Source organism: Diospyros lotus, chromosome 14 (assembly GCF_014633365.1).
Source record: "Diospyros lotus cultivar Yz01 chromosome 14, ASM1463336v1, whole genome shotgun sequence".
Classification (NCBI taxonomy): Eukaryota; Viridiplantae; Streptophyta; class Magnoliopsida; order Ericales; family Ebenaceae; genus Diospyros; species Diospyros lotus.
In genome coordinates, this window is record NC_068351.1 from 17,257,119 (window position 1) to 17,269,071 (window position 11,953).

At 35.5% G+C, this 11,953-nt stretch overlaps 1 protein-coding gene across 2 annotated transcripts; it reads right to left on the reverse strand.

The window, feature by feature from the left end:
• Positions 1 to 609: 609 nt before the first annotated feature.
• Positions 610 to 9,433, reverse strand: LOC127790621 (aromatic aminotransferase ISS1). 2 transcript variants are annotated; one of them, XM_052320201.1, is made up of 10 exons: positions 8,884 to 9,433; positions 8,475 to 8,560; positions 8,316 to 8,363; positions 6,693 to 6,821; positions 6,342 to 6,401; positions 5,568 to 5,724; positions 4,689 to 4,795; positions 4,391 to 4,449; positions 2,604 to 2,712; positions 610 to 1,313 (listed from the first exon to the last, which is right to left on the reverse strand). In XM_052320201.1, the coding sequence occupies exons 1-10, from the start codon at positions 9,086 to 9,088 to the stop codon at positions 861 to 863; spliced, it is 1,413 nt and encodes a 470-aa protein (XP_052176161.1). In that variant the 5' UTR covers positions 9,089 to 9,433; the 3' UTR covers positions 610 to 860. The 2 variants fall into 2 exon arrangements, with proteins under 2 accessions (XP_052176161.1, XP_052176162.1); XM_052320202.1 differs by lacking the exon at positions 8,884 to 9,433 and having other exon boundaries at positions 8,475 to 8,862.
• Between the last annotated feature and the right edge of the window lie 2,520 nt (positions 9,434 to 11,953).

An 11,953-nucleotide genomic window follows, 5' to 3' on the forward strand; every position in this document is an offset into this window, starting at 1 on the left:
TTACAAAATGACACAATATTGTTTAGTTTTCAATTCTAATTTTATTGTAAAATAATATATTTTTAATAATTGAACAGAAGGTAAATATTTCAAGACGAATGAAGTAGTGGATCTAACTGCATTAGGAGAAAAAGACTATAATAGCATTAAGACTTCAAAAGTAGTATAGTTTTCTAAAAATTGACAAGAGAGAAATTTTACCACGTTAAAATTGTTTTAATATGTTAAATGGCGAAATAAAGAATTATGTAATAGAATAATATATATATATATATATATATATATATATAAGAAAAAGAGGAGAGAGCCAGCCCAAGCAAAATAAGAAGAAAGAGGGGTTAGGATAGGCCTTATAAGTGGGGCTTAGACAGGCATCAAGGGGTCATTGGCCCACCACATAGGTAGACAATGGGCAACCCATCAAGTCTACAATATCTGACTCGATCCTAAGGCAAAACACATAAATGTAATGTTAACATGAGGAATGAAAATGATCTGGCTGGTGAGATTAAGACTTATTGTGGTGGTATTATCCAACATGTTGGCCTAGTTCCAAAACCATAAGTAATAACCGATGTAGCGTCAACTTGGAACGGCAAGGAACCAAACTTGTAATGCCAGTGATCTCAAAGCCACAATTTCAGTGAAGCCCAGGTGCAAGCATAAAAGTTTCAATTTGCACTAACAAATCACATAGTTTGGTGAAATGTAAATTCAATTGTTTCGACCCGAATAGGATGATGACGATCTCATGTTTGCAACTATTTTTGCATGCGAATGATCAATTTGCAGCGGAACACAGAAACTTTCCTATAGAAACGAAAATGCAGAAAGGCAGAGCGAAGAGTGTTGGAGTTTAGTCAATGTAGCATACCATGTCTCACCAGTTCTTCTAACCCTTTTTTCAGCCTCCCGGCAGCAACTTGACAGTCGCCCTCTACCAATCCTCCAAAGGATATCCTGAGATGGCCGGGACAGCCACAGGCACTCCCCGGGATGACAACCACCCCGTGCTTTGTGGCAAGCCAGCGAACTACTTTAAAGTCATCGACATACTTGTCGGGAAGTTTTGCCCATAGGTAAATTGCGCCTTCTCCTCCTTTCACCGCATCCTTTCCCAAAGGAGACAGACCTTCCAGGACTATTGCTCTGTTCTTCACAAGATCTTTCACTTGTTCAATGACCCATCCGGGTCCAACTTCCAATGAATAAAGGGCCAGACGCTGCGAAATTATAGCAGCACAGATTGGTATATTGTCTTGGATTTTGAGAAGTTGAGTTGCAAACCCCTCCACTCCTGAAGGATACGCGATCTGCAAGAACAAACGTTAATAGCTCTTACAAGCGTTTGTGTAAATATGGTCAGAGTAAGCTATGAAGTTCTAGCGAGTATGGATACTTCTATAAAAGTATTATATCACCAGATAACAGTCTCGCATACACTGCTTATCGTTTGTGCAAGTCATGTTGCGTCTGTATCCATGCTTGTCATATGCATGGCAACAAGACGTTATATTCGTATTTCAAACCAACAGGAATATGCAGCAAACGGTATTCATCTTCGGAAAATGATAAGTATATAGGACACATCAGAGCTAAGCCACACATTAATTTGCCTAGAGAAATTGTTGCACCTCAAAGTTGTTGGACACTCGTCCAAACTCCTATGACAGGAGGACTCATTGAGGTCTAAAAACCGTACAAGTTGTGATAAAATAAAGAGGAAATGTAACATAGAAAACAATAAATAAAGGGGGGGGATAAAGAAAAGAGGTCACCCAAAGCCGGAAAGTTCTATCATTTTTGGCACCACAGAGTTTTCATCTAATCTATGTCCTAAAAAGTTTTACATATACTTGATTGAAGGTAACTTTTGCATACTTTAAATACAGAATTCATTAACTTACCAAAAAAAAAAAAAGAGTCAATTAATGAATCACAGGACAGTGATGAATCAGGTTGAGAAAAGGAGGTTAACTTCAGAATAAGAGAACATTTATCCTGTGTAAGTTGAGAGGGAGGCTTGTAACAGCTGTGTGTCAATGTTAGTAGATTCTAAGACCTTTCCTTAATATTTCTAGCAAGGATAAGTTCCTTTGAACTTTTGATAGGAAAAAAAAAAAAGAATATCGCTTTCTTGATGTTTCCTCAGATATTCAATAAAAAACCTTCTCTTATTTGACACTGTTTGCAGTGATATCACTACTACTGGAAAGAATAAGGGTGGAGTTCTAAAGGCCTCTCCATTCGTCTTTCAATTCATTATCGTCTTTTTTTGACATAGGAATTAGTAAACAAGCAATTCACAACTATATTTCAAAGAGCACATTCTTTTACCATCTCACCCAATTAAGCAGCCTGTAAAACAGATACTTCTTTCTAATGCGTAAGAAACGATAGTTTCAAGTACAGCATTAATGATCTGCTATAAAAACAATTATTTTTATAAGTCGACTCCTGATCCATCATTGGTCATTCTATTTATTGAGTAAACTTAATTTTTCAATTCAAGAAGAAGAAACAAAGATATTCTTTTCTATCCAATGCAATATGATTTCTTCTCAATCATCATGAATAGATAAGAAACAATAAGTGATACTCACATATCCAACTCGCCATCCCATCATCCCATAAGCTTTGGAAAATGAGAAAATGTTGACTATGTGATTACCCTCCACACAGGAGTGTTTGAGGCCATCATACATAAAGTACCTGCATACGAAATTGTTAAGAATCATTTACACCACTGTATCCTTCCCAGGTTAATAATACATGAAATAAAACTATATCATAATCTTGACAGCAAAGATTCATGTTATATATATAGCTTTCAATGTACAACAAAACGAGAAAAAGAACCCTAACAATAGCCTATTTGTTTTCTATTCTCCTATTCACAAGCAAGAAATTATTGTTTACTGCTGCTTGAACTTTAAAACTCTATTCACAAATGCAGACAGTTGGCAATTTGGTACTCCGGTTGCGTGCTTGCAATTTCTTGAATAATTTAGTATCTTGGAATAAATAAATAAGAAAAGAGGTAAGGAAGGCCCCAAAAAACTTGGTGGGGGACCTTCAAATCACTCAGCACCAATGAGGTTTCACTAAATCACATATGGAAATTACAGCATATACCCCCCCCCCCCCATTTTGGAAATTACGGTGACTTGCCTTTATTAAACAAATGTTGATAAATCAGTGCGAGTATATAAGATCTCAGGGGTACCTTGTATAACATAAATCTTCTGGCAAGTGGTAGTCTGATATAACTTTTCAACAGTAAGGGTAGCCAGTAAACTTCTGAAACATAAGGGGTACTCCTTGTATTTATACCAAACCGCAAGAGTATACAAAGTATTTTACTCTTAAGGTGCGTTTGATAGAGGTGAAAAATGAGAGTGGAATTCTAATTCTCACCCCAATCCCTAGGAATTCCAATTCCTTGATTTCAAGGAAAATCTTCACTTTTTGAACTAAGATGGAATTCGAATTCCATGGAATTGAAAAACTGTTTGATAGAATTTCTTGAAATTTAGATGGAATTCGAGTTCCACCCTCATTTTCCACCCCTATCAAACACACCCTTAGATGTTATAGGGCTATCATGCCCTTACAAAAGATATGACCATAGATAGAGATGGTTGGAACACTACAATTCACATAGACCATTAAGACAGATCAACAAAAATCAATAGGTACCTGCTCAATCTTGAATAGATGTAACAAGATTGGTTGGTATGGCACTAAGCATCCAACATTCTCAAAAAGATAAATCTTTCAAACAGCAGGATTTTTTTGTACACAATGCAGTATTTTAGGAAGATATACCTTATAAAAAGCAGGATTGTCTCAACTGATATTTTAAAAAGTTTAAACCCCCATCCTGTTTCCTAGAGTTCTTTTCCACCACCGAACAAAATGTTAAAAAAAAAAAAAAAATCCCTTGCATATCATTCTTCCATCATCATCTCTTTTGGTTTCCTCTCTTTTCCACAAAATAAAGTATGATTCTTGAGTTAATTTTAAATCTTTGTTACCTTCTTCCACAATTTTGCTTCACCGAGAAGGCCAGATCAACAGTATTACTTTAAAACTAGTGTAATTCCTGATGCATGCCACATTGGGTGTTAAGGACTCAGATGCATTATGTCATACCGAATTCAAAGGAAATAAATAAAATGCCTGCCACCCTTTGCTCATGACAAAATGTCCTACAAGCTCCAGCAGTACAGTGATATATACCAGGCAGCCTTCTGTTTCTAACTAATGATGGCAGTATATTTTTGTTCTGAAAAATATGTGCAATTTCATCAAACAATGTAAAAGGACTTACACGAGAAGGCAATTTAATTTCAGGTGTTCAAGAAAGAAGAGAGACGAATATACTTACTCATATGTATTATCCACAACAAGCCAACATCCAGCAGCACTGCAGAGATCTGAAATCCTCTACACAAGATGTAAAAAGAAAACAAAAAAGAGAAATTAGAAGTCAATAAAAGTCTCATATGAAGCAGAGAAAGAGAATGTTCTCATATATTAATAGATGGGGGGCACTGAACTTTAGGAACTTTATCTTTCATATTCTTCTAGTCCTTACTTTTTTTTTTTTTTTTTTTTTTTTTTGAGGATGGGATTTCATTGCTTCAAGATTGGGCTTATTTCAAAACAGAGAAAGGGATAAAAACCTTTAGAAGAGGCTCTGGGATGTATGTTCCAGATGGGTTGCCAGGATTAACAACAGTAACGAGCTTTGGTGTTGGTATAGTTTCCTTTAAAGTCCTTTCTAACCAGTCTGGAAAACAAAAGGTCTAATAAATGAACAAAGATAGACATAATCAGCACAGATAAAAGGAAGCAAACTTTTTATTTGGCCTCCATGATGCAATGAAATAAAATGAAAATGAAATTTCCAAAACTATCACAACCAAAAGTCTAGGGCTTTCTTATAGATATACTAGCATATGAACATATCTCATAATTCATTGTATGATTGGATCGTGACAACCAAAAGTCTAAAGTGCTAGTTGAACCACTTTTGGCTTCATGGACTAAGAAATTTATCTAAGACTTCCCCAATAGACTACCACTGTCGGATTGGATCATGACAATACAAGACCTACAATTAATAGAAAATCAACACCACTTAAATTTCAAGGGTATTACACTCATTTTTTGCCAATACATGGTCTGATTTCCACAATTCTATAGTAATGAAAAATGTACTTGGATGAACATTTTTGAACATCAGTTGCCTATTCCGAGGTTCAGATTGAACAGGAGGATTGAGGCAATTGAATTGAATAAAATAAATAACTAGCTAAAAGAAAGTGCCTAACTCCCCTTTCAAACATAATTCAGCAACTTAAGGAGGAAACATAGAGGCTTTTGCAACAGTACTCCTCAATAAATAAATAACTGCATTCAGTACAATTTACGTTGTTTTTTAGCAAGTATCGGACACAAAATTCTGGACAAGATTCCTCAAGAACTCCAATGAGGAAAAGAAACTATGATATAAAATTGTCATACACAATGAACACTTCAGGAAGCTTCTAAGTTCTAACCTGCATCAGGATGAAGTGTCTCTTGATTACTGGGACCAACCAGAATGTTAGTAACGCCAGTCATCTGGAATGACATGTATGCATTGAAGTAGTATGGCGCAAACATAACTACAGAGTCCCCAGCATCACATAAAGTGAGAACTATATTTACAAATGCCTGTCATTTTGAAACCAAATAAAAAAAAAAATAAGTGTTCAGATCTTCTGAAGGACAGATTCTATTGTTACACAATTAAAATAAAGAAGGCATCCCAACAGAGAGAGGGACTTCTTCATTTATACTCTGCAGAAACATGACAAGATATGATATTCATGCTTCACCAATTAAATATTGAACTTTCAGGGCATCAGAAAGGCCTTCAAAATGGACATAACAAGAATATTACAAAGGAAAACAAAATCCAACAGTACAATGTATAAGAAAAACTAAATATTGCACAGGATGCATACATACAAACATTTTGAAATCTTCCATATCTTGTCAATGCCAGATACGAACCATTTACAATTTACAAGCATTTCAAATACATACTATAAACCAACAATGATAGTGTAGACTGACCAACCCTTGACTCCATCCACAACCCCCACCCCTTGAAGAAAAAAAAAAAAGAAAGAAAATAAAAGACCCATGGTGGGAGGGATGGGGAAGATTTTAAATTTATAATTTTTGGGAACAGTCACATCTTTTAACTTTTACCAACAAATGAGGACATTTTTTTTAATAAAAAAAGACAAAAAGATTACAACGAAGTAGAGAGCAGTCACGGTCACCTGATTGGCTCCTGCAGTAACCATCACTGAGGATTTGTGCAAGTTGTTTTCTTCACGCAGCTGAAAAAGTCAAAAATATTATATCTAAAAAGGGTGATATAACAGGAACAAACAGTTTCCTGATGAAAATGGTCAAGAACTAACACCGGATTATGTTATGACCGAACCATACACTGAACTAAACTGGATATCCCCACTATGATAAACCGAGTACCATATATGGCACCTTTTCATTTACTTGAAATTGAAGCAATAAGAAAATTGGGGGAAAAAATAGTCACGACCTCGCATTAGCTTGCAGTGATTAGCTTACCACCAGTTTTCAACCGTGAACATCAAAGTCAACATTACCTTTTTAGTCAGGGCCTCTCTAAGCTCAGGAAGACCTTCATCAGGACCATAACGACTAACTGAAGGCTCCCACACAAGTTCTTTTGCCTGATCCAAAGCTCTCTTTGGTGGTTGCCAATAAACGACTCCCTACAAATGAGAGCGTGACCATAGGATGAGATATTGTTAAGACAGTGTCATTAAAGAAATAAAGATTCCAGTTAATTAGTGCAATAGCAGAAAAAAAATCAAGTTCAAATTTTCTTTTTTCTTTCTTCCTAGGTAAAATTCAATTTAAGTTTTTAATCAGCAATATCAGTTGCAGACTCTGATTACAATGTTCACAGCAGGCTTTTTTTTTCTTTTTCTTTTTTTTTTTCCCTGAAAGAGGATGTTCAAGGTAGTTTAAAAGATACTAATCCAAGGCCAAGAGTCCCAATAACCATTATAATCAGAAATATGCTTAATATGACGTATAGACAAACCACAATGTGAGGATTAAAAATATCTTGATTCTAGGTGTTCAAAATGCTTATTTCAAATTTCAAGCCCGTAACATGAATGGCAGCACTCTGTGCATGATATTGCCTAAACAGCAATGACACATGAAAATTGAGTTCCCAACATTACTGCCTCAAGTAACAATGCAAGTACAGTCCTATAACATACAAATACGAAATTATTTTCCCCCTCCTTTTAGTAAGCACTACCCCAATCATTGATTAAAAGCCCTGATGAGAGGACTGCTTCGCAGATCATGAGAAGAATGCAGTATATGAAAAGATGAACACAAATTGGATGCCACATACAAATCATGGCCCTTGGACCAATTATAGCATTTAGGAGCCCACTGCATAGATTTCAGAGGATAGAAAATGACTTCATTGCATGCAAAACAAAAAGAAAAAACAAACAAAAAGGAAAGCTGTGGTTGGAATAATTCAGAATGCTTAACAGGTTGAAATGTCCATTGTTGTCTATATGGTGTACTTCACAATTTTCAAGATACTCACTGTTGGAGCATAAACATAAAGATTCCTGACTCTCAAAAAATAATCCGTACACAACAAAAATGAGTACAAACAAATTCTACTGAGTAATCCTGCTCTCAAAAGAATCGGAAAGCAATTGATGACAAACATCATCACTCCAGGAACAGAGTCTATTCTTTAAGATTAGGTTTTCATAACTCAGAAACAAGGTCCACAATATAATTCATGAATCTCACTCAACCCCCTTTACACCTTATTCAATCAATAACCTAGTTGTCAACTCAGTCAAGAAACTCATACCGATATGGTCTTTATGCCTTCTAGACCAGTTTGTTAAGAGTACCATTCGGGCAGAAGCAAAAGGCCCATTATAGGGAAATACAAGTGAAAGAAAGAAGAAACTCCTGTCGATAGACTCTTATTAATTCCGTTCACTAACATCAGTAATCCCAAAAATTGAGAATCTCAAGTGCCTAACGCCACATTGGTTTCAGCAATTCAGACATTTCTCATGATATATAGATTCTGAGGACGAATCCGGAATTATGAAATTACTCAAGGGAAAAAAAAAACTGTTCACAGTTCCCATAAAGATGACCTCAAAAACTAAAACTAACTAATGCTGACAAAACATTGGAAAGAGTAAACAAACCTGAGCAAGCGAAATTGCATCCTTGGCACCTCGGATCAGTTCCTGTATCTGCAAAACCCGAAACCGTTTTCCATCGAAACATATGATTATCAACATGAAACTCAACAACATAGTATATGTGGAAAAGACATGGATTAGGGATTTGGATGATGAGGTTACCTGAACCATCACTGGCGTCTCGGTCTGTAAAGCCCTCCTCGCAAGCATCCCGAACGAACCCATCTCTGCGTTGTTCTTCCGCGTACCTACCGAAACAAGAGAAGGGCCGTTGAAACTCGGAGAAGTCTAGGTGTAGCAGAAAGGGGCCGCCTTCCTTTCAGGTAAAGTTGAGACTTTTTAGGCCCCAAACTGAAGCAATCTTGGAAAGAAACGGTGAGAAGCTCAACTCAAACAACGATAAGCGTGAGGTGAAAAGACAAGGCGCTTTTGGCATTCATGGATCCTATTAGTTGCTTTTTTTTGTGCGTTTGTTGACTTTTTATCCAAGAGGTTGACGAAAGAAACAGCAAAATCTCACTAAATTGACAAAGATTAGCTAGAAATATAAGCGAATGCATAAATAACTCACCCACAAAACAAAACAACAAAACTCTTTCTCTGGCTCTGGGGCTAGGAGAACCAGCCAAAACATGCTCTTTCTTCGATAGGTGGGTTAATTGTCTTTTTATCTCTCTCCATACCTGACAAGTGACAACCGTAATATATATTTCTAACAGTCCAACGCTGGAAATAAATTCTCTCTTTCTAAATATCTTTTCAGTTTGGTGGCTCATTCCATCAGGGAATCGAATCTCCGACTATTACGCTTCAAATTACATACAACTCTCTCTCTCTCTCTCTCTCTCAGTATCTCAGGAGATGGGCAGGGTATTCCCGGAAAATTACGGTCGTGCTTTTCCCGGAATCCCACGGAAAACTTGTTGCTACGGGATTCAAGTTTGAGAAGTGGGAAAACCCACTGTCCGGAAAGATTTGAGGAGGGATTAGGAGGCTGTTTAGCAAAGGAATCGCAGCCTCACGGAAAAAAGGAGCAGAGACGATGGGTTTCTTTAATCTTTCTTTGGAGTTTTGTTTTGTGGGACGAAGTGACGATTCCTTTGCTGTGGTGGCCCTCTCCTCTCCTCTTCTCTCAGGCTTTTGTGGGACGAAGTGATGATTCCTTTGCTGTGGGGGCCCTCTCCTCTCCTCTCCTCTCACGCTTGCTCGGATTTGGTGATTGGCTCGGCACGTCCATGTACGACTAATGTTGTCGCTTGCAGGGGCAAATCAAGGATAAGGTTCGCTAATGAGAATGCGAGATACACACAATCTTGTAAATGGAAGGCAACTAGAAACCAATAGGTAAAAAACCAGACTTAAGTTGGGTTTTTCTTCTAAAGTTTCCAACATGAAAATGAAAATGAAAAATAGTATTGGGCCCATTAGGTGGGATTTTGTTTTCAATTTTTTTATTTTTTATTTTATTATTTAAAAAAAATTGAAGATGAGCAGGATGGGAATATTTTCTAAAGCCATGAATCAAAAAATTATAAATCAAGGATTTATCCAACAGATTTGACTTGAATTAAACAAAATAAATCTTATTTCTCATCTCTTCTTGAGAAACAAGTGGGTTATTTATTTATAAAATTATAATCAATTTTATATGTGATAATTTTGCCAAGATCTTTTAATTAGCTAGGAGAAGAATCGGCACGAATCAGATTTTGTTTTTGAGAAACGTATCAAAAAAGAGAATTGAATTTGGTTAGACAATGTGTGTTTGGCAAATAAGGATCGACTTTTTAGTAAGGTATGAAATATATCATTAAATATTCAATATGATTCTACAAAATTTAATTTTGTTCAAGTAATGAATTCTAACTAATTGAAATGATCTTTCTATCAATCTAGAGATCATTTGGATTCCATTAGGAATGAGGATTCAAAATATCACACATTGATCAATCTAAGAGAGATTCAACAACTAAAAGAAAGATCAATTTTTTGGAATCCTTCCTCTAACGAATAGAGATAAAATTAGATTGATTTCTAAAATGCCTTTCTAGATAATGATAAAAATGGGGGAATATGTTAACCAAAAGCGATACCAAAGATAAGTTTATGTTTATACCCTAAATTTCAATTCAAAATGAAAGAAGTATACTTAACAACCTCAAAACATATTTTCAAATATTTTTGAGATGCACGGACTATAGTATATAAAAGTAACATCCTTCGAATTTGTAGGATGCATGGATGTTGAGTAGGTTTTGCCTACCCCTTGATGAGGTCGTTGCCCCTTTTTCTTGGCTCGGGGGGACGGGCGTGCAAGGTCTCAAATATGATACCCCTTCCTCCACCCATAGAGAGAAACATGGTTATGTCTTTGTACGATAGATTGGACTTGTTGAAAGCAAGGTTAATAAAAAAGTATCAGTAGATATGTATCAGTTTCTAGGGTATTCCTTTCAGTAAGAAACAAATATCTATTTCTTGTTTTAAGACAAAGGCTATATATATTACAACAATAAGTTGTTATGCTCAAATACTATTATGAACAAAGAAAATAAGATTTTGATCTGTATTAAGATCACATAGTCCTTAGATGTGACAATATAAGTGCAATTTAATTATTGAAATTTCCTATCATGAACTTAATAAACAAACATAGAGAAAAAGTACCCATGACAATCCTGGGTTTAGTAAGAAACAAAAATTTGTTTCTCTTTCTACGAAAAAGGTTGAATATATTATAATAGTAAGTTGTTATTCTCAAATGTTATGGATAAAGAAAGGAAGATTTTGGTTTGTATTAAGATCACATACACATTAGATGTGATAATACAAATGCATGCATAATTTAGTTAACCAAAATTCCTATCATGAACATAATAACCAAACACAAAGAAATAAGACATTGTTTTATTAGGGAACACATCTTAAATGGAGATATAGAGTTAAAATATGTGAACACAACTGATCAGTTAACAAATATATTTTCGTAAAAACTCTATAGTGTAGATCAATTTTGTAAAATAAGAATAGACATTGAAAAATGTTAATCCATCTAAATGATCCAAGTAATCAAGAATGTGAAATTCATTAAAAATAATGAAGTTTTGAAGATTGGAAGTATTTTTTTAGTTGAATTCAAGCAAAAGACACTAAAAAACTGATTTTGCTTGAATTGAGTCATCTTAAAAATAAATCTTAGTTTACTGAAAGATAATCCAGGGTATAAAGTAAAACTTTGGGCTACATCAATTGCGTGAGAACAATCCTTCAATTGTATGAGAGATTTTCAAATATAAATATTCAGTTTAGGCATATCCAAAAGACGTGTCTTTTTGTCTCTCTCACTCACTCAAGAACCATTTGAACCTCCTTGCTAGGACCCTCAAAAACCTTTCTAAACTCCCAAAAATCCTCAAACAACTAGCATTCCATGGCTCCTGGAAGCATTTCAAAATGAATAATTCATGATTAAGGTAAGATAATTAAGCAATAATGATTGAAACAACACCGTGGTCATCTGCCTACTTAGTTTATTTTCAAAGACCCTCAAGACAAGTTTGAGCATCTTTGTCACTGAATGGTCATGCATGATAGGTTCATTGATTTCGAAGAGCTTAATAACAAGGGTCTCAACTTATATG